Genomic DNA, 22,027 nt, shown 5'->3' with positions numbered 1-22,027 from the left:
ACAGCTTACACAAAAGAATGTGTTGCTCCGTGTCTAGATAATCCGTTATATAGAGCTCGATAGGAAGCAAGCCTTTCAAAATAAAACTAAACTTCACAATAAAATTGCCTGAACAAATCTTCTTACTGAATATGATAAAAATAAAAAGCAAACCATCACACAAATAACTTAAATATTTTCTATTTATGGCTCTAACACCACTTTTTCCTCTTTTTAAAAAACTGTTAAATGATGTGTTTTTCTGTTTATAACAGCCACAAAGAAAAATCTCTCTACAATTACACAGTTTACTTTAGTGCAAAAGGATCCTCTCTATTGCGCAATACACAATTAATTTGAAAAGCTCTGCAAATTATTCTTGCACCTTCCGCAACAGGTTGCTGTCGTAAAAATGGACATGGCTACAACGGACTTCCCTATCACTGCTTATTAAACTGCGATCTAATCCTGTTTCCATGAAATAAGCCTGCTCTGGAGCAGGCTTAAGTTTGCGCACATGTTGCTATGACAACAAGTCCAGGATGTCTTTCGAAGAACCAAACAATCCAAGATCAGGCCAAATCGTCAACAATCAAATCCATACCCCTGAGTTAGCGACGTACGAAGAACGGGCCCTAGGTCTCCTCAGTAGCAGCCGGAGTCCCATATTTGGTGGTACGGAAAACAAACAAACCTTTTTAGCCATATTAGTTTATTATCTGATGACTGCACACCAATCTAAAACACTCTAACAGAAAAGCAAAAGGAAAACAAAGTCAGGAAATAAGAAAATAAATTATCTGCAGGTATCAATCACTCCACTTTACAGTTAGCACATGCACACAGTGTGTGAGGTGTACAACAAATTCTCTGAGCTGCTTTATAAGCAACTGTTACAAAGGACAAAAGGTGTGTTGATCCAGACGTTATCACTAAGTCAAACACAGATGATACAAACCAAATGGCAGTAGGACAGAAAACAGCTGCTGCTTTTTCACAAAGTGCTTCCAACTCAGGTACAAAAAAGAGGTTTACATTAAAAGCTGTTATATTACTTCTCTCCTGCACAGTCACACACACACACACACACACACACACACACACACACACACACACACACACACACACACACACACACACACACACACACACACACACACACACACACACAAACACACACACACTATTATTATTATTAGAAAAAATGTAAAAAGAATAAACTTTGTTAGGTCTAAATATTCGTTCACGAGCTGCAATTAATCAGTGAAACAGGATAAAAACACATTATCTGCAACCACACTGATGTGAGTGTGAGCCAGCAGAGGGTGTGTTGATGTTGGATCTTTACTTGTGCAAGCTCCCTCTATAAAAACAAGACAAAATGAGGTATAAACTTCTACAGCAATATGTTCTGTACAGATTTACCTAGATCCCTTGGCCTGACCGTCGCAGCACACAGCTGTGTTGCGTTGAAAAAGCAAGGAAGTGTAACCTGCGGTGGCTGTTCACATCAGACATTTGAGTTCATTCCACTGAATTTGTCCTCATCTGAATCAGCTCTGTTAGACAAATGTGGAGTCATGCCGACTAATCTCCTGAACTCAACAACAGCAAGGAGACAAAGGTTCTAGCTAAGAGCAAACAGTTTACAATAAACTACAATGTGACCTCATTAAGACACGCTGTTGAATCATAGTGCTTTGATTTGAGGAGAGTTGGACGCTGCAGCATTCTGCTCTCTGGAGCAGTCCAGATGTGTTACCTGACACCTTTGATTCTGAAGGTTGTAACACTTTGTTCTGTACTGCAAGTGAGTTGTTGGATTTTATCCTCCATCCCCACATGATGGCAATCTCTATATTTACCGCTTTCCAACTCTCAGACAGTAAGATTTTAGTTTAGTGCTTGTGTATGTCTGAGTGGCGAGCATTACGACTGTGCCTCTGGCAGGGATCGACTGGGCTCACATAGTACAGACTGATCCGTCACTAGAAGTCCATTGGTTCGACACAGGAGTGTTTTGGCTGCTGTGGTGACATTTGCTGACGGAGAAGCATTGGTCGCTGTTATAGTACCGTTGAGGTTCTGGTGCTGCCGCTGTCTGGGCAACGAAGCCCTTCGACGAGAGACCGGCACAACAGCTGAACCACGGAGGCACACTGAGGGGAAACTTAAACCCACTAAACAGCAGCTTGGACATGAAATGACCTCATCTCGTTCTGATGAACCAGTGAAGTCAGTGGATGAGACCTGGCCTTCACTATAGCCATTAGAGTGCCCCCCCACTAACTGCACCTGCTGGCCAATCACCAACTCCGAGATATTGTTGTTGTCCAGCTTTGGCAGTGCAGGAAAAGAAGGTGGTCCATTGGAGATTGGTCGTCGCCAACCATTGGTCCGTAAGGAGAAACAAGAGGTGAGCGGTGGTTTTAAGGGTACAGAGTTCTGGATTCTTTTTGCTGGTCGTGGGGACTTGGTGCAGTCCATGGGTTCAGTCAGACAGACACTCTCCTCATTGTTCTCCTCCTCCTCCTCCTCGTCCAGCCGCCCCAGAGACACCATTTCCAGCTCAAGGGGAAGATCAGAATCCTCTTTCATCGCCTCTTCTTTGAGTCGTTTTTCAGTGTTATCCAAATGTCCATCCGGCCATTCCTCCACCCTCTCTGACACCCACACCTTCCTTTCAACTTCTGTAGCAACACCCTTATTCCCTTCCATCTGGCCATTCCTGACCAGCTCTTGTTCAATGTTACAGGGCAATGTTGCAGTCCGGCTGATTTCTGGCGTGCAGGGGAGGGACTGGCACCTTCTCAGTGGAGCTTGTATTCCTGATGTACTTCTGAGATGTGGCGAGACACAAGTATCACGAAGCGCTGGCAGAGTGAAGGTCAGGGAGATAACAGACTTGCTTGGGGTGTCCAAGAGTTTACATCGCCCACCATTTAGGTCCCTTCTGAGAGAAAAGGGGTTAACCCGAACAGGTGTTCCAAGGAGTGGGGGGGTCAGGGTTGCTGGGGGCAACATGTCTGACTGGCTCCTCGCCAGGCCCTTCCTTGGTTGGCTGTGGTATCCAGGGTGACAAGGGGAGCTGCGACGCCGGTACGAGCTGACATTTTCCATTACTGGCTCTGAGAAGCAGAAGTGGAAAAACAGAAGTCAGAAGATACAACTAAGACAAATAAATAGACAATCCATTATTTTCCCCAAATTTGGGAGAGCCATGTCTTATTCAGTTCCCTGATATTAATCAGTAAATGGTTAAGCTGCTTTGCTGGTTTTCCTACTCCCCTGATTAGAAATTGCTCACCATCTAAGCAAGGTTTCACCTTCACATAAAAAAGCAGACATATTAAGAATCAGTGCAGTATTTACGCTGGTGGTTGGCAGTGAAGGTGACATTCTCTGGAAAACCTTGGGGTTTATGGTGATATCACAACATAAGAACAATTGTGGGCAAGCACAAGGTAGGTGATGACATAAAAGTAGCTCTTATAATGGAAGACTTACAGATATCTGCAGTGCAAAAAAAAAAAAACTGATTAAAAAAACTATTGAAAAGGTCACAGCTTTCCAAACGCAGCTGCAATCTGATGTGGTTGCTCCCACTGTTGATGCCAAATCTGGAAAGATTAGGGACGGAACCGTTTGACTAGAATCTACCATGTGCGGTCCAGGACATCTGAGTTCAGTATGTAAAAAAAAAACAATATGTGCAAAAAACAAATAAAAACTACTGTGCACTGTTTACGGTGTAAATACTCATCTCCTCCATTGGAGATGAAAGTTCCTTAACTTTAATTCAAGTCTGAAAAAAACAAGATTGTGCTCATTAAAATTTATCTTTAAAAATGCACCAGATAATGTTTCCTTCCAGAAGAACAACCACTCTGATCTATCATACTTCTGTCCAGGGCTGACAGGGCAGCTCTTTGTAGCTAAGGATTACGCATTCATTTTAATTATTTAATTCAGGAAGCTCCAGCTGTTAGTTGCTCTCTGTAAAATGGATATCTTTACAGAACACAGTTTTAATCACAAACACTCCTATCTACAGTTTACACAATTACTTTCAAGTCATCTCATTAGTTGTTTTTTTTTTACTAAGAAAAGCTGTTTCTATTCTACTGAATAAAAAGACAGCTCTAATAGAACTGTTCACACATTTATGGAAATTTTAAGTTAACAGAAGATGAGTTATTTAAAAAGCTGTCTGCATTTTTTGTGTGTTCTGTCTGTCAGGTGGTTTTCTGTATAGAAGTGAATCTGTAAGTACCTGAATCCAAGCACCTGTAGGTGTTCCGAGAGTGTACTTGTGTATGTAAGGTTTATCCCTAAGAAAAATGCTAAACAGTGGTTGTAAGGAGCCAAAGACCTAACCCCCAGAGCACCGAGGCAGACGCCAAGTGAACCAAAATCCCAGATGCCCGAAGGTACCCCCAGAGCAAAGGTGCCTAAGACTACGTTCACACTGCAGGCCTTGATGCTCAATTCTCTTTTTTTTTTTGGATTTTTTTGCGGCTCTAGTGGCTCGCTTTTTCCGAAAGTAGGCTGACAGGAAGGGGGGCAGAAGAGGGGAAGAGACATTCGGCAAAGGACCGCAGGTCGGATTCAAACCCTGGTCGACTGCGTTGAGGACTAAGGCCTCTGTATATGGGTCGCGCTACCCGCTGCGCCACATGCGCGCCCCCTTGATGCTCAATTCTGATTTTTTTGTGAAATCTGATTTTTTTGCGTGTCCGTTCACATTTACAAATATATGCGACTTGTATGTGATCTCCTGTGTGAACTGCATTCATACACCTAAGTGTCCCGCATGCGCAGTAGAGGACGCGATGACGTCATACGTAGCAAGCGTGCTCATTGTTTGCGGAAGTAAACTTGGATCATAATGCTGCAGCGAATCTTGCGTTCTTTACGTTATTCTCTAACCGCAGCCAGCACATTACCAACGCAATCTTTTTAAGAAGATCGAAAAGGAAGAGAGCCAAATTTTAGTGATGTGAGCGGCTTTAATGATACGGACTTCATTCATAATTTTCGAATGACAAAGGCAACTTGTATGTGCGTCTGAACGGCTCTCTTTAGCGCTCTTACATGAAAAAACACATCTTCGGCGGCCATAGGAGCAAGTAAAGAGGTTGCCGTGGGGCTGTATGGACTTGCAACAGGTGTTGTTACAGCACAATAGCCAAACTCTTTTTTTTTTTCTTTTTTTTTAGCCAACCTCTTTGGCATAGCCAGGTCCACCGTTAGTGACGTTTGTCAAGTATCAATGATGTGTAGGTCAGATGAATGCGACCTGGCCATACAGACACAGGTCGCATTTTAAAAGATCAGATACGTATCGGATTCAGGACCACATATTCAAGCGACCTGGTCACATTTGAAAAAATCCGATCTGTGTTGTTCAGACTGTCATGAAAAGATCAGATCCAGGTCGCATGTGGGGGAAAAAAATCTGAATTGGGTCACTTCAGGCTGCAGCGTGAACGTAGCCTAAGAGGGGCCAACACAGAGAAAGCTGCCCCCCACCTGAGGGAAGAGGGGAGACAGGCCCCAGGAAACCCCCCAACAGCCACAATGCCGAAGCCCCCAGGAGCCATGGGGACGAGCCCTCCACACTTAGTGGAGACCTGAGATGTCCCAGGAGAGGGGGCGGTTCAAACCCAACCTGACAGAAATACAAACAGAAAACCACGTACACAGTCACATTCACAGGTTGCCCCCACATGCATACACTCCCACAAAAAAAACGGAAGCAGTACACATCCTCATCACACACATCCTATATTCCCAGGTCCAGACACCAGCACCCCAAAGGGGTATCCTGCTCCTGGACCCGGGAGGTGAACCTAATATCAAGATGGGGGGAGGGCGGCCACCAGAACCCGACCTACCCGGACCATGCTCCGGTCCTCGCCCCCCACCCCAGTCCTAGACCAGACAACCCATGGGCCCATCCACCCAGAGATGGGGCCCACATTACCCAAACGGACTAACCAACCAAAGCCCCCCCCCCAAAAAAAACCCTGAGGTTCTACCTCCCCCACACCTGCCCTCCATACCTAAGCCCCCCCCCTCATATTCGAGGGGGGCTTAGGTATTGAGATATAAAGATGTAAATGAATAAACTAGTTTTAAGACAGAATGAGGACTCCACACACCACTTACAATTTGCATTTTTAGCGCTCACATTGTGGTCAGTTATTATAAAATGTGATTTTTTTAAGGCGTCTTCTGTATTTTAATGATACACAGACATGGGTAGCATGGTGGAAATCAGTTGGCCACTAAAAATAACCATACCCCCTGATGATGTAAGTCTGTTATTTGAATGTGTTGCTTTACATTACTCTTTTGCTTTCTGTATATCAACAGATGTCCAAAGCATGTTCTTCCTTGTCCACTCTTGTCTGTGTAACTTATTTAGCAATATGCTTAGGGTCATTGTCCATTTGGAAGACCAAATTCATGTCCAAACTTTTGATTTCCTAGCTGATGTTTTGAGGTGTTGCTTCAAAAAAAAAAAAAAAAGATAACAATAGAAGAAAAGATGTTTATCAAAACAACCAAAATGTATTATTTTGGTTAAAATCTGACAGAATATGTTTTGATGAGAAAAATAAAGATTTTCAACCTATTTCAAATGCTCTTGTAATCAGAGATTTACCATCCAAAAAGTACCTCTGCTTTTCTCCTCCCACTAACACAATAATCTACCTACACGTAGTCTTTACATGATCACATGACAAAAGTCCTTAATAACAACATTTTGACTATGAATAGATGATATTTCTGAAGTATGGACAAAAAAAAGACTGTGAACCCAAGATCATGCACTGAATAAATGTGTGACTTTACATCCCTGGTAAGAACCCTTACACTTCTGTTTATTTTATTATTTTTATTATTTTTTACCAAGGGTAATGGGTATCTGTCGGTCTTCTCCCATGGCCTCCAACGTAAAGACAATATCGGAGAATGAGGGACGTCTCTCTGCACTCATCTGAAAGCCAGGAAGCCAAGAAAAAGTCAACTGTTATGTATTGGACCTCAGTAACATGAAAATGCTTCCTCTTGAGGTGGTGGGTGCCGGTGGGGATTTGGGGGTATCCTTACATTACAGCAGGTCACAGCCAGGCTGAAGAAGGCAGCTGGGCAATCCCCAATCATGTTCTCAAACGCATGCACGTCCAGACCAAAGTCCTACAGAGACAGAGACATAGAGAGAGAGACAGCCCTTCAGAAGGGAACTAGTTGAAGGATGCTGATGGCCTGTTTAATAAGGACATTCCCACACATTCACTGTGAAAGTGAAAGCAAAACCTAAAACCTATGCAGTTACATTTTAGCACAATATTTCATGTCTGAAGGCCCATAGGAGTGTGTGCTTTTAAACCCACATCTATTTTTTAAACCTTACTTCAACTAACAGTTAAGCCTGTGACCAACATCACTCTGAACTCATGAACTAAACTCTAATCAGAATTAGGGCTGGTTTAAGCTGTTGCAGAGCTGGAGAGCTATTTCAGTTACAGACTGCTGCAATCTAGGCGAGGCAAGGCAAGGCACATTTATTTGTATAGCACATTTCAGTACAGAGACAACGCAAAGTGCTTTACATGATTAAAATGCATGGAAAAAAATGGAATAAATGCAAGCAGAAATAAAATGTAGAAACAAATAAATGCGAGAATAGAAACTAAAAGCAAACATTAAAAACAGTTGGACTGCAAAGTTGAACTCTAGATGCTCAAAGAAGCACTTCTGTAGGTCCTTCATCTCAGCTGCAGCTAGACTGGTCTCTGCTGCCCACAACAACCTCAGTATGTGTTTACAGCATGCTAATGGTGGCACAGGTTCTGATCTGATCAATAATAATTTATACTATCTCTCAAATGCTGATGTGAATTTGCACTTTTTAGCTTGCATGGGAGTGTTTATTAGCTTTTTCACTCATGAGCTTCTGTCTTTCTGCTATTTAACTTGAGCATTGCATTTTATCTGAATATGCTGTATTAGCAATAATTCCACAATATTAGATTTTTTCTTATTCTGATAGGTTGATTCTATTTTACTTTAGAACTTAATTTTAAATTAACTTGTTATTCATATTACTAATCTCATGTGTTTTTTCCACTGCCACGTCTGAATTTCCCAATTGGGAGACAATAAAAGTATAAAGGCATTTCTTTAAAGGACTCAACTTTTCTAGAAATAAAGACTAACCGAAGCAGTTTTAAACCACATACTAACCCTTCAGCACGTCTAGTGCTCACATATTTGGACAGCGGTACACAGTACTGGTAGCCATTATAGAGTTCTTGCTCCAGGAACCACTTAAATGTACTGGTAGGCAGTTGAACTCAAACTCACAACGTTCTGGTAGTCCAAAGACTACTGTTCCTACAGAGGCACAGCCTCCCCCAAACCTCAGTAGCCATTATATGTGAGAGCAGATCCAAAGTACCACAGCAGGATCAGTAAAGACCAGCAATGACCTACCTCTGTCCTTGGTAGGAAGTCTGGATCAGCTTCAATTCGGGCAATGATCTCACACAGGATGATGCCATATGCAAATACATCCACCTGACCCGAGGACGAGAGCAGAAAGTCAGTCCGAACCCTGTGTTAGCTCACGTTGGGGACTCAGTGATGACGCATTAACATGAGATCCCACACAGGACCATAACCTCTGGAGAAGCTGAGGAATCCCCCAAAAAAGTGATTCCATATTTTAGTTTTGAAAATGTATGTGGTTCATCAACAAAATACTGGGAAGAAATTTTGAACTTGCTCAATCAGTACTACAGACTCTGAAACAAAAAAGTTAAACAAATAAATACCATCCTGTGCCTTTTATGAATTCTTTTCAAGATGAACTTCACTAACATGCTGCTGCTAAAGAGTCACAGGGCGGGGGACCAAATCTGAGTTTGCTTGTTTATTTTATTATAAACTTGTGTGAAACTGTAAGGGTGAAATGTACAGAACACTTTCAAAAGCACTATTTTTACAAAGTTATTGGTGCTAATGTTGGGAGGAAAAGAAACAACAGAGTTACTTCCGCCTAGTGGGGTGAGCTTGATGTGAAGTGATAAACAAAAAACAAAAAAACTAACCGTACCTTAGTGACCCCAGAGCGCTGTTGTGCTTCAGCACATCATTTACATGATCTGCTCCTTACCTTCTCATCATAAAGCTCTCCTCGCAGAACTTCAGGGGCCATCCAATATGGAGAGCCCACAATGGCCAGGGGATGCTTCTCCCCACCATCACTGCAAATCAAACAAGTCATTATGGACTCAAACATTTATCGAATGCTAAATACTATTGGCACACTTTAAGCTTTCCAGGAAGTATTGCTGATGAAAGCAAAAAAAAGTGAAGACATTATGTGTTGCTGTGTCTGCGTGTTATGGGTGATCTATGTGCATTTTGAGCCGATGTCTCACCAAAATCTTATTATGGTAATGCATAATGGCAGTAAAGACTTTTGATTCTATCCACTTACAAGATGATCTCTGAAGGCCCCTGGTTAATCTGAATTGATTGGTATTAGTTCAAGAGAGCTTGAACCATGTATCATTTTCACAATTATGTACTCATTTTTACGATGCCACTCGGCTCAATGAATATTCGGAGCATTACGGTGCACTGTGTCACTACCGGATTGGACCCCTGAGCAGTCTACAAGACTGATACAGTCTGCCTGAATGCTAGAAGTGCATTCATGTAAAGGCCCCCACATACTCAGTTGTAGTTCACTCCGCGGAGGTCCGCACCCACTCAAGGCCGAGTCAAGGCAGACTGAAGGCAGACTCTGCACGGACTCCACGCATACAAGTACATGTCACACTATAAACTTCTCAGAGGCAAGAAGTCTTTGCATCAAACGGTTTTATGTGTCTTGATACACCGAGTTGCTACAAGCAGGCGGTCGCAAGGCCGCGTGGCATCACAGTCTCTGTTGTCACTGACAGGTGTGTGGTGGGAGCTTGTTGGAAAAGAAATGGCTCTGGGTGCTCAGATAGCTAATCACACATTTTACCATCCGTTTCGCAGCTTTGTCCCACTGGCAGAAAGTGGGAATCTCAGGAATTTACCTCAAGAAATTTAGGCAACAGTACACTCAACTATGAAGGGCAAAACATCCGCAGAGAGTCAGCGCGGAGTCCGTCAAGCTCACAGTATGCGCACAGCATACCCAAATATGTGGGAGCTTTTAGGCAGCCCAAGCCCAGAGTACGCCCTAGTAACAATAAACCTAGCAAGTTAATTCAATATAAAAGTTACGTTTATTTTGGCTATATTTTAGAAACAGTGCAGTGTAGTTAAACTACTTTGTCCCCCGACAGAGACGGATAGCTCTCGCTCTCTCAGGAGAGGTGTGTACGTGAAGGGGCGGAGTGATATTACACACTTGGGAAGAATATTTAGTGTGCCTTATGTGTGGAAAAAGACGCACAAAGACATGTTTATTCACTGTGCGCTTTATGGTCCGATAAATACAGTAATTGTAATGTGAAAAATGAAATGAAAGTACTAGTGAAATAAAATACTATTAAAATAAAAAGCAAAACACTATAAGAGGATATTATTTCATACCTGTAATCAGGGATTTTCTCTGCCAGGCCAAAGTCTCCAACCACAGCGGTAAACATGCCATTTTCACACCGAACCAGACAGTTCTACAAACAGACAATTAAATCCACAGTGACTTTAGGTAAAAACAGCTGCTGTTACAAGTGTGTGTGTCAGGGGCAGCATCTTAGTCACATTTTTGGGTCCATCTCACGGGGATTCTCATATTACTTTTTCTAGTTGTTATTTTTCCAACTTTTGTGTATTTTGAGTTCTTTCATGTTGACCAGAACCACAGCCAGAACAAAACCAAAAGATTCCTGCTGGAAGTAGGGATGTGCCGATACCAGATTTCTTCAAACCAAGTACGATTAAAAGTACTTCAACTTCAGTACTTGCCGATACCAAGTACCGATACCGAGTACTAATAAATGCCATTAACTCCTCAGAATTAATTTGAAATTTTTTTATTTTCATTTGGCTCAAACAGAAATATACTTGGTTTATTTTAATTGTATAGATCTGTCCTCTTATTATATTTTAGGACATAGAACACCACTTTTAGTCTAACCAACACTGTTAGTTTAACATAGATTTTAACATTTACTGAATAGTTTAACAGCCTTGTCACAGTTTTTAACCTATATGCAAATTGAACATATAACTATGAAAAGAAACTGTGAATGAGCAACTGATAAATTACATAATGCTTGTTGTAAAGCTTGTCTTTTAGGTCGGAACCTATTTTAAGAAAGTGATGGGCAAGTTTTTCTTGAGGAAAAGCAACATCTCTGCATTTGCTGCACTTAATCTGTTTCGGTCTTCATTTATGATTTGTGAAACTGAGCTAAAAGGTCTCTCACTTTCCACACTGGTACATGGAGCTGATAGGTACCTCTGGGATATTTTAGCCAAAGCAGGAAACCGCATTTTATTAACACCCCAGAACTGAAGTGGGTTTTCTTCTCGAGCAATTGTAGTCTCTCCAAGGTAGGTCTCTAACTGAATGGCAGCACCCACTGGGGTGGCATGGCTTTGTGAAGATGACTTTTGTTCTTCGGTTATCTCCTCAAACACTCTGTCCAGACTGCTGCTAGCTTGTGTCATACGAAGCCTTTTGGCAGGTGGCTCTTCAAGATTCTCCTTGGGCTCTCCTGTATTCACACTCTGCAACTCCACCTTCAGCATTTGTTTGGCCTGCATGGCAATGTTGACGTTTGAGAAAAAACGATCTTTGTACCTACAACAGTAAAAAAAAATACATTTGCTTTTTATGGATAGGCTAGTCTTTAAATTGTAGGTGAAAATTAGTAAATCATATCATGTAACTAAAGATAAGCTTACCGTGTAGTATGTTAAATGCCATAAGTGTAATTGCATTATTCTAAATAAATGTTTAATTACAGTTTGCAAAACGTTTTAGCTTAATTGGTTCAGTTTTGATCATTTTCTAATATGCGAAACAGAAATGGGCAGACTTTTACTTTGGATCCAGTAGAGTTGCAATGCAGTAGAGGGGGATCTTCTCCATGTCAGTGAAGCGCCTCTTCACAGCTGCAGCTAAGGTCGACTTCATTGTTTTGATAACCTGATCTTCTTCAGTTTCTCTGTTCAGGATTCTCAGAAGCACAGTCACAGCAGGGATCACATCTGATGCCAATGCATCAGAGCAGCTTACTTTTCTTGTAAACTCTTCAAACGGAGCCAGAACAGCAACAGTTTTTTCCAAAAGCGCCCACTGGTGAGCGGCGAGATTTTCTGGAAGCTCGTGTTCAGAACCATATATTCCAAGAGCGCGCTTCTGCTCAATGAGAGACTGTAACATGTAAAATGTGCTGTTCCAGCAGGTCTGTACATCCTGTTGCAATCTTTTTGTTGGTTGGTTGAGCTGCAGCTGAATATCTTCCAGCCGGGAGTAAGCTAACGTGGAGTGTTTTAAATGTCTTACGATTTTCCGACCAATAGCGACAGCATCAGTTACACTCCTCTGGACCAGAAGCCCCTCGTTAACCACCAGCTGGAGTGTGTGCGCGAAACATGGAAGGCTCTGAAGTCCGGCATCCGTCATGGCTTTTATCATGTTTTTAGCATTATCACGTAGCACAACATGAATCAAACTTTTGGAAACGCCCCACTTCCGGAGCATCTCATTAAACACATCCGCGATGGCTTGGCTAGTGTGTGATCCCCGAAAATGTTTTGCATGCAAGACTGCAGGGTAAAATCTTTGTCAACCCATTGCGCCGTTAGGCTAATGAGTGACACCTGGCTAACGCTGCTCGTCCAGATATCAGTTGTCAAGCTAAATCGCTGAAACGTCTTGCAAAAGGCTTTGGATGTGTCTCTTCACAAAGTCGTATAGTTTCGGCAGCTCCCGGTCAGTGATGTATTGCCGACTAGGAATTTCGTACCTCGGCTCCAGCACACTCAGAAGACGTCGGAATCCAATATTTTCAACGACGGATAATGGCTGATCATCGAGGGCAATGTATTGGGTAAGGGCTTCTGTTATCTTCATTGCGTGTGGATTGTCTCTGGACATCTTCTCCTGCTTCTTCAGCGTTTGCGGCAGTTTGTTGTTGCAGTTTCCCACCGCCATTAGAGAACTCCTTGTGTTCTGCGTCGTGTTGCGTTTTAAGATGTTTTATCAGGTTACTTGTGTTGTAACTGTTAGGGTTTGTTCCTCCCCTTGATAATTTTGATTTACATATTTTGCAAACAGCCTTACTTTTGTCGTCCTCGTTAACTTGAAAATATTTCCAAATAGCGGACATGGCTAACTCCCTTTTTGTGTTTGCTCCTGCGCTATAGTCTGACTGGCGTGTTCTTGACGTCACACTGTGTTCTTCTTCACTGCTTTATCTTCTTCTTCGCTGCTTTTTCTTCTTCTTCTAGTATCTGATCGCAAACTAATGCTGCTTTCTGTTAAAGAGAAATGTATGCTAGTATTCGGTCCTGTAGTACCGGAACACATTTACGGATACAAGTACAAACACGTGGTATCGGGCCAGATGCCGATACCAGTATCGGCATCTGTGCATCCCTAGCTGGAAGGATCCTGACTTAGAAATCCAAATTTGTTCAAGATGAATAAAAGACAGTGTGTGGTTTCAGTTTACTAATTTCACAGCCAAATCTGTCACTAAGGACAGTTTAGTGTGTGTGGAAGCTCCCTTGCCAACAATTCATGAATTCAAACATTCATGATTGTTCTGACGGTGATCCGTTTACCAGTCTCAAGATGCAATTTAGTGTTTAATTCTAAAAATGGAGGCACTGTTAACTGGATAACAGACCCCATGTTGTACAGAAATTATTCAGCATTCTGTAACCTGTCGACCGTCGCAAATAAAGTGCGAGCATTATTGATGTTTTTGCTGACGATCTCAGAGAAGAAAGATTCCCTCGCATTTTTCACTGGAAGTTATATCTGCAAAGTCTTTCTTTATAGATATCTTAGTGAACCTCGAGCCTAGACTTTCCTTCTCCACCTGCATTCAGCTTTTTGACGCTCCATTTTTTCACTTCTAACTGCTGGAGCAATTCACAAAGATTTCTTCTTCCCAGAAACAACCTTCACTTTAATTGGAGCAATAAAGTCAATGATGTCTGAAACTTTAGACTGATCGTTATCGACTAGTTCATCTACTAAGTTGCAGGACAAAATGGAAGTAGAAGAGTAAGTTTGGTAAAAGGTTTCAGTGGCATCGTCCTTAAAGATGTGATTTCTTATGATGTCTCTTTGGCTGATTTGGCCAAAGAGACTGGCTGATTCACTGGATATGTGTCAGGATCCTGTGTTGTGTTTCTGTTGATTGGACTCACCTGTGTTTAATTATCCCCGTTGTGTGTGCACGTATATAAGTTGCCTCTGTTTGTTTCCCAATCGTCGGGTCATTCTGTGATCACCCTCTGCGTCCTCCTGAGTTTTCCCCGTGCTGTTGCTGACAGAGGTCTTGTAAGTTTAGCCTTCATTAAATATCTTTTGTTTAACCCCATGCGCCTGCCTCTGCCTCGTTGCCGCCTAGGTCCTCGTCTCCACAATCCTGACAGTAATGACCCGACCAAGAGAGGGCCAGGCAACGGGGCTGGAAATAATCGGGCTGTTTAATCAGCTCTGGAGACAGAAGGAGAAGGTCTCCGCGCCGCGCTGGACTAAAGCCTCGCAAACTTCCCGCGGGGGTCAGCCACCGGCGCGGGGCAGGCATGAAGGACGGCGAAGAAGAGGAAACCCCGCGTCGTGTCAGGCTGACGCCCCGCATTCCTCCCGCGAGGGTCAGCCACCGTCGCCGACTCATCTTTTTGCTTCCCTTCACTGCCGCCCAACAACCTTCACCCCGGCTCCGAGGAGTCCGACCGCACCTCCTCCGCCCGGCAAACAGCAGCCTCTCATCGGCCGGTCTGCGGGGAAAGCAGGGGCGTATAAAGGAAATTTCAGGATGGTGCCCAGGCCCCTGCAACAGCCCCAGTCCAGCCACTCTGAAATGGATAATTGGGATGACCAGCCTCCTTTAGTTCCACGCTGTCCTAGAGCGCCTCACGTGGAGGAATCCAGTCTGTGGGACTTCTTCTATGGAGACAGAGATGATCTGTTCCCCAGCTGGACCGTTCCTGCGGCGCACGCCACGGCCAAAGCCTGCGTGGGTGCGCATTTACCTTCATCGACCTTCGCCTCTGCTGCTGTCTCCACCGCTGCCTCACCACCAGCAGCGGTCTCCGCATCGCAGTCTGGTTTCCCCCGGCGCAGATGCCGGGCTCGCCGGCACAGAACCTCCCTCGAGGCCCAGCCAGACGTGTTCGTCTCCAAGTTCTCCGCAGAAGACAGCCCAGTCCCGCCGGCCGCCAAAGTAAGCGCAAACCCACTGGCTGACGCTGAAGATCCCCCTGCACACGCCACGGCCCAAGCCTGCGTGGGTGTGCACGTACCTGTACAGCCGGCCGAAGAAAGCTCCGTCCCGCCAGCCATCCAAGGTCCTGCTCCACCCGCCACGGCCAAAGCCTGCAAGGGTGTGCACGTCCCGCCGCAGCCTTCGCTGACGTCCCGCCGCCGCCGGCCTTCGCTGACGTCCCGCCGCCGCCGGCCTTCGCTGACGTCCCGCCGCCGCCGGCCTTCGCTGACGTCCCGCCGCCGCCGGCCTTCGCTGACGTCCCGCCACAGTCAGAGGCCGCCGACGCTCTCAAGTCCCAGGAGGGGTTCCAGGGGGACCCGCCTCCCTTCCACGTCGCTCCCGAGTTCTGCGAGGCGGTCCAGGGGGACCCGCCTCCCTTCCACGTCGCTCCCCAGTTCTGCGAGGCGGTCCAGGGGGACCCGCCTCCCTTCCACGTCGCTCCCCAGTTCTGCGAGGCGGTCCAGGGGGACCCGCCTCCCTTCCACGTCGCTCCCGAGTTCTGCGAGGCGGTCCAGGGGGACCCGCCTCCCTTCCACGTCGCTCCCGAGTTCTGCGAGGCGGTCCAGGGGGACCCGCCTCCCTTCCACGTCGCTCCCGAGTTCTGCGAGGCGGTCCAGGGGGACCCGCCTCCCTTCCACGTCGCTCCCGAGTTCTGCGAGGCGGTCCAGGGGAACCCGCCTCCCTTCCACGTCGCTCCCGAGTTCTGCGAGGCGGTCCAGGGGGACCCGCCTCCAGTCATCGCTCCCGAGTCCGGCGAGGCGGTCCAGGGGGACCCGCCTCCAGTCATCGCTCCCGAGTCCGGCGAGGCGGTCCAGGGGGACCCGCCTCCAGTCATCGCTCCCCAGTCCGGCGAGGCGGTCCAGGGGGACCCGCCTCCAGTCATCGCTCCCCAGTCCGGCGAGGCGGTCCAGGGGGACCCGCCTCCAGTCATCGCTCCCCAGTCCGGCGAGGGTCCTGCTCTGGAACTCCACGTCTGGCAGACCGGGATGAAGCTCCGTCACCAACCGCCTGAGACCCTGCTTTGCCGCCGCCGAGGTCGCCCTCCGCGACGCCCGCCGAGGACCCTGCTGCTTCGCCGCCGCCGAGGTCGCCCTCCGCGACGCCCGCCGAGGACCCTGCTGCTTCGCCGCCGCCGAGGTCGCCCTCCGCGATGCCCGCCGAGGACCCTGCTGCTTCGCCGCCGCCGAGGTCGCCCTCCGACGCCCGCCGAGGACCCTGCTGCTTCGCCGCCGCCGAGGTCGCCCTCCGCGACGCCCGCCGAGGACCCTGCTGCTTCGCCGCCGCCGAGGTCGCCCTCCGCGACGCCCGCCGAGGACCCTGCTGCTTCGCCGCCGCCGAGGTCGCCCTCCGCGACGCCCGCCGAGGACCCTGCTGCTTCGCCGCCGCCGAGGTCGCCCTCCGCGACGCCCGCCGAGGACCCTGCTGCTTCGCCGCCGCCGAGGTCGCCCTCCGCGACGCCCGCCGAGGACCCTGCTGCTTCGCCGCCGCCGAGGTCGCCCTCCGCGACGCCCGCCGAGGACCCTGCTGCTTCGCCGCCGCCGAGGTCGCCCTCCGCGACGCCCGCCGAGGACCCTGCTGCTTCGCCGCCGCCGAGGTCGCCCTCCGCGACGCCCGCCGAGGACCCTGCTGCTTCGCCGCCGCCGAGGTCGCCCTCCGCGACGCCCGCCGAGGACCCTGCTGCTTCGCCGCCGCCGAGGTCGCCCTCCGCGACGCCCGCCGAGGACCCTGCTGCTTCGCCGCCGCCGAGGTCGCCCTCCGCGACGCCCGCCGAGGACCCTGCTGCTCCCAAGCCACCGTTTTGAGCCACCTGAACTCTTTATTGGACTCTAGCCCGCCGTCCTAGACCCCCTCCACCTGCCCTGGCCGGGTTGTTTTCCCTTTCTGATTGGACACTAGTGGGCGTCTGGGATCCGCCCTTAAGGGGGGGGTAATGTCAGGATCCTGTGTTGTGTTTCTGTTGATTGGACTCACCTGTGTTTAATTATCCCCGTTGTGTGTGCACGTATATAAGTTGCCTCTGTTTGTTTCCCAATCGTCGGGTCATTCTGTGATCACCCTCTGCGTCCTCCTGAGTTTTCCCCGTGCTGTTGCTGACAGAGGTCTTGTAAGTTTAGCTTTCATTAAATATCTTTTGTTTAACCCCATGCGCCTGCCTCTGCCTCGTTGCCGCCTAGGTCCTCGTCTCCACAATCCTGACAATATGAGGCTTTCATAACAAGAAAGTGGTCAGATAAGGCAACAAATCACAAATAGATCAAATATTCAAAAGAGTTCAACTTTCCCCAAAACACCTTTTCACTTTAGTAAACCATTAAACAAGGTTGCCACTCTTCCACCTTTCCTTTCCTTTCTGCTCTCACAAAGAAAACTGTAATTTGGAGGCGTTGACTCTATCAGAATAGGTGCTTTATTAAGTTCATGTAAACATGATTCTGTTAAAAACATCAAGATTATGGTCAATATTGAAGCCATTGATTAACAAAGTATTTCTTGATACATATCTAATATTTAATAAAGCCAGTCTATTTGACTTAGTGGTTGACATTATCTCTGTGGCAGGTTGTATCTGACAATTCAGACTTAAGTTGGATTGTTTACAAGGCAAGAGCAGCAAAGCGCTGCAAAGGCCTATTGTTGTTGTAGGAATTCTTCTCTAGTATTTTTTTTATTATTACTTGGCCCGAGCAGCTAAGTGACACGAAGGCCTATTGTTAACGCCTCCAATTCATTGTGGAAAAGAATAATAATAAGAAGTTATAGCATTACATTTTCAAAAGCTCACCAAACTTGATCCAAAATTGTCCCCCTAGTGAAATGTTTGTATTTTAATGGAATTCAAAATGGGTGTGGCCAAACGGCACCCCCTAACGTGAGATGGAGAAACTGGTAACACCTAGTGATTTGAAATGGGCCATTTCTCAAATTCCGTCACATTTGCCTGGAGACAGGACGGTTTCCCAGCTGGTCAGACAAGCAGAATGCAAATTACAATGGCAACAATCGCAATACTAATCATTTTGGAAGACGACCACATCCCAGGAGCTTCATTTTAACCTGCTTCAATAAAGAAACCCAGCATACTTAAACAATGGTTGAAATGTTGAGGCCTCAAAGTGAGCGGAAAGAAAATAGAAAGGTAGGAGAGGCTGTCCTCTCTTCTCTCACAATGGATCAAACCCGAGAAAGAAACCCGCTGAATTCACGTAGAAATACAGCTAATCCTATGAAATCAAATTTGTATAATTACAGGCATGTTTTAATTTATTATAGGACTTATTGCAAAAAAACAGACTTAACAGTCAACCATTCTGCTGTAATCAGACACTCAGGTCCCATCTCACTGAGTGATACATTTTTCAAAAATGTATTGCAATAAATCATATTACTGTCATTTGGAGACATTTTTTAACTAATTTGATAATTGCATATGTTATGCCATCACACCATGGCTAAATTGTGTTAATTTTGAACAATGTGTGACATGGGGAAGGATTAAAATTGGGTTGTGAGAAAGAGTTTTAGGCTGGGACGGCCTCTCTTCACGGTAGGGTGCCTGCTGTAAACCCAAACCACTCTCCCACAGACAAAAGATCAGAGCACTCCAGGACAAAGCCAGTTCTTCTTCACCTTTACCCTCTCCCTGGATCTGCTCTGGAGAACAGGGCTGCGGGGCTGGGACTGCCAGCCACGCTCTACGAGCCACACAGACAAAGTCTGCCCATCTTTTTCTGCCTGGGACCTCAGGAGGAGAAGAGGTGGTTGGGGAAGCCAGCCGAGCTGCACAGAACGTGCCTTCTGTGAAACTCATCTGCCCCCGCTTCAATGGAGCAAAAAAGGGGAAATTACCTCCACTCTGCGGAGTGGAGGACCTCCCTGGCATTGGAGAAACTGCTAGATCGAAGCTAAGTTGCAGTCCGACTTCTGCGCAACCAGCTGCGAAGTAGAGAATGCTGAAATGGCTTTGTTTATTTTTTTGTCAGCTGTTGCAGGAAAGCGGACACGAAACGGACGATCAGTTGCCTTTCCTCACCAGACAAGCTGAGAGATCAGACTACTAAATGGACGTCGGAGCTGCCCCGACAAGGCGGTTGGTTAGCTCATAGCCGCAGAGCCGCAGGCTAGCCCGCTGCTGGAAGGACCAACGGTTCCCTGTTCTGTCCCTTGGATGGCCAAAATGAATCGAACTCACACGAGGCGCCAACAGATCGGGCAGTATTGAGGCAGGGAAAGGTTACACGGTCATTGGGAAATGTTTGTGTAATGCGTTTATGTGGTGTTTTCAACCGAAGGGGATAACGGAATTACCTCATGCAATCATTCGGTTGCATGGCATTGCTGATATGAATTTAATGTGTTTATGGTTATAACTACTTATCTCCACAAGGGTTTCATACACTGATGGCATATTAATGTTTATGTTAACTGGCTCACTCATTATGGCTAAAAATAAAACAGAGGTTTTTAAAATTAGCGCAGAAAATCTGCTAGCCAAAATGCTATTAACCTCTGGTAACTTCGAATTTCCAGTTATTCAACACAAGCCGTTTTAAAGCACAAGGCTTGTTTGTTTCGCTCCGTCATCGTTCCATAGTGCGATGAGCCTTATTCCCGCATTTATATGGAATATTAATGTTGATTTAAAGCCGTTTTGGTTAACTTTAGGAATAACTGATTTTAGAGACCGATCGCTGCAGCGACCCCGAGTTCCCGGAGGTAGAATCGCATTAATAAAATCAGCCGTCCCTAAAGTAATGATCTTACTGAACAAATCATTCTTTAAAAATGTTATTTCCTCAAATAATGTTTTGTGTAACTTGGGATTTGCATTGTGAATGGGTTGAAACACATACCAAATATTGTTCTGAATTAGTTAAGCTAATTTAACCTCAATTCACATTCTTTAAGATTAACTTTGGTTCTTTAACTCAAACAAAATGTTATTTCATGAAATAATGTTTTATTTACTCAGGATTCGCATTGTGAATGGATTGAAAACATGCCAAATGTTTTTCTAAACGAGTTAAGCTAATTTAACTCCATTCCATGTACTTTAAGTCAGATCTGCAGTGAACAAGGATTCATTGAATTATTATGAATATGATCAACCACTTTTGTTTTGTTTTTGCATGTAAATAGTTCCTTAGCCTGGCTTCTTTTTATCTTAATTTCACTTAGTAGTTTAGTTAAGTTTTGTAGTGGATTAATAAATATAGTGGATTAATATCTCACAATGCATGTATTTTTGTCACAATAAATTGAAGGGTGTACTTACATATCTCACAATGAATATATTCTTATCACAATGATTAAAGGGTGTGCTTATATATCTCACAATGAATATTGTCTTGTCACAATGGTCAAAGGATGAGCTGTCACTATACCTAAGAAAGAATGTGTGTGTGTGTCACTCCAGAGGTAAAGATAAGAGATAGAGGACATCAAACAAACGAAGGCAAGACATCTGGACCAAAGAGCAAGCCATGTGCAATGTAAACGGAACATGTATGGTACAAAAGGCTGCAATATAAACAGAAAGCGTATGGTCCATGTTTGGAAAAGATAATGATGTGTAACCATGTCTGAAATGGGTAGTGATGTGTGACCATATTTGGAATGAGCAGTAATTTGTAACCATGTTTTTAAAAATATGCACCCTCGGGAAATTTCCACCGGTATATAATAAGATAAAGATATCCGTGGAAAAGTACCTGAAAATACGTAATAAATAGGAGGGGCTCGGGGAGGAGCCCCAAGACCCAGGGAATGTATATAAGCAGACCACTTTCTTTGCTTTGGTAGATGTTGACCGGTGAACATCTCATGTGTGGTTGACTTGTATTACTGCAATAAACCATACTGGACCGAGACCCAGCTGCCTCTGCTTATTTTTGGACCACTGTTGGAGATTTTTCAACTGCCTTATCAAGAACTTTTTTGAAAGACTTAGCACAAATCATTACGTCGTTTGGAGGACATCCACAACAGTTTCACTAGCCTAGTAGAGAGGATTTGTTATTCGAAATATAGTGTTAATTCAGATAAACAGCATTATATAGTGATGTTCTCTGGATGTTCATTTTATTTCTGTTATTAAATTCTTGAACTTGAAGAGAAGTTGTCACTCCTTTATTCTATGTGTGTGCAGTTTGCTGTTAAAGGATCGCTAGTTCTCGAATTCATCCCTTTCAACCCTTGTCCTGATATCAGCTTAAAATCTGATTATCACCACACAATACTTAACAGACAGAGAGTTATTTATGAAACATTAAATAACTTTAAAGAGTGTATAATTGCACAATACATAATAACAAAAGCATATCCACTCGACCTACCAGCTCAGACAAATTAGAAGGTGATGTTGTTTGGTTTAAATCCAAAAAACTCCCACCCTGCAGTGGTCGTGTTTGGCTTTGACACCAATTTAAATTATTTTCAAACTAGCGATTCTCTGGCTCTCACGTTATCTTTGAGCATGTGCCTACCTGACACAAGCTGAGTTTCCCCTACCGTTTTATAAGTCTGGCTGGATGCTAGGCTTTACTCAACTTTCCGCCAGGCTGAGCATTGTTTCCGTT

General features: G+C 45.3%; 1 protein-coding gene across 4 annotated transcripts in view; it reads right to left on the bottom strand.

Moving 5' to 3' along the window:
- Window positions 1-674: 674 nt before the first annotated feature.
- LOC105922855 (dual specificity testis-specific protein kinase 2-like) overlaps window positions 675-22,027 on the bottom strand; it is a 73,657-nt gene continuing 52,304 nt past the window's right edge. For all 4 annotated transcript variants that reach the window (XM_036136696.1, XM_036136694.1, XM_036136693.1 and 1 more), the window contains 6 exons: window positions 10,588-10,670; window positions 9,167-9,257; window positions 8,485-8,568; window positions 7,099-7,185; window positions 6,898-6,985; window positions 675-3,107 (listed from right to left, as the gene is read on the bottom strand). In XM_036136696.1, coding sequence (XP_035992589.1) covers window positions 1,909-3,107; window positions 6,898-6,985; window positions 7,099-7,185; window positions 8,485-8,568; window positions 9,167-9,257; window positions 10,588-10,670 — 1,632 coding nt within the window. In that variant the 3' untranslated portion in view covers window positions 675-1,908. The remainder of the gene's footprint in view (window positions 3,108-6,897; window positions 6,986-7,098; window positions 7,186-8,484; window positions 8,569-9,166; window positions 9,258-10,587; window positions 10,671-22,027) is intronic.

Source organism: Fundulus heteroclitus, chromosome 5, assembly GCF_011125445.2.
Source record: "Fundulus heteroclitus isolate FHET01 chromosome 5, MU-UCD_Fhet_4.1, whole genome shotgun sequence".
NCBI classification, from domain to species: Eukaryota; Metazoa; Chordata; class Actinopteri; order Cyprinodontiformes; family Fundulidae; genus Fundulus; species Fundulus heteroclitus.
The sequence above is the reverse complement of the archived record's forward strand: the minus strand, read 5'-3'. Positions and strand labels throughout refer to the sequence as shown.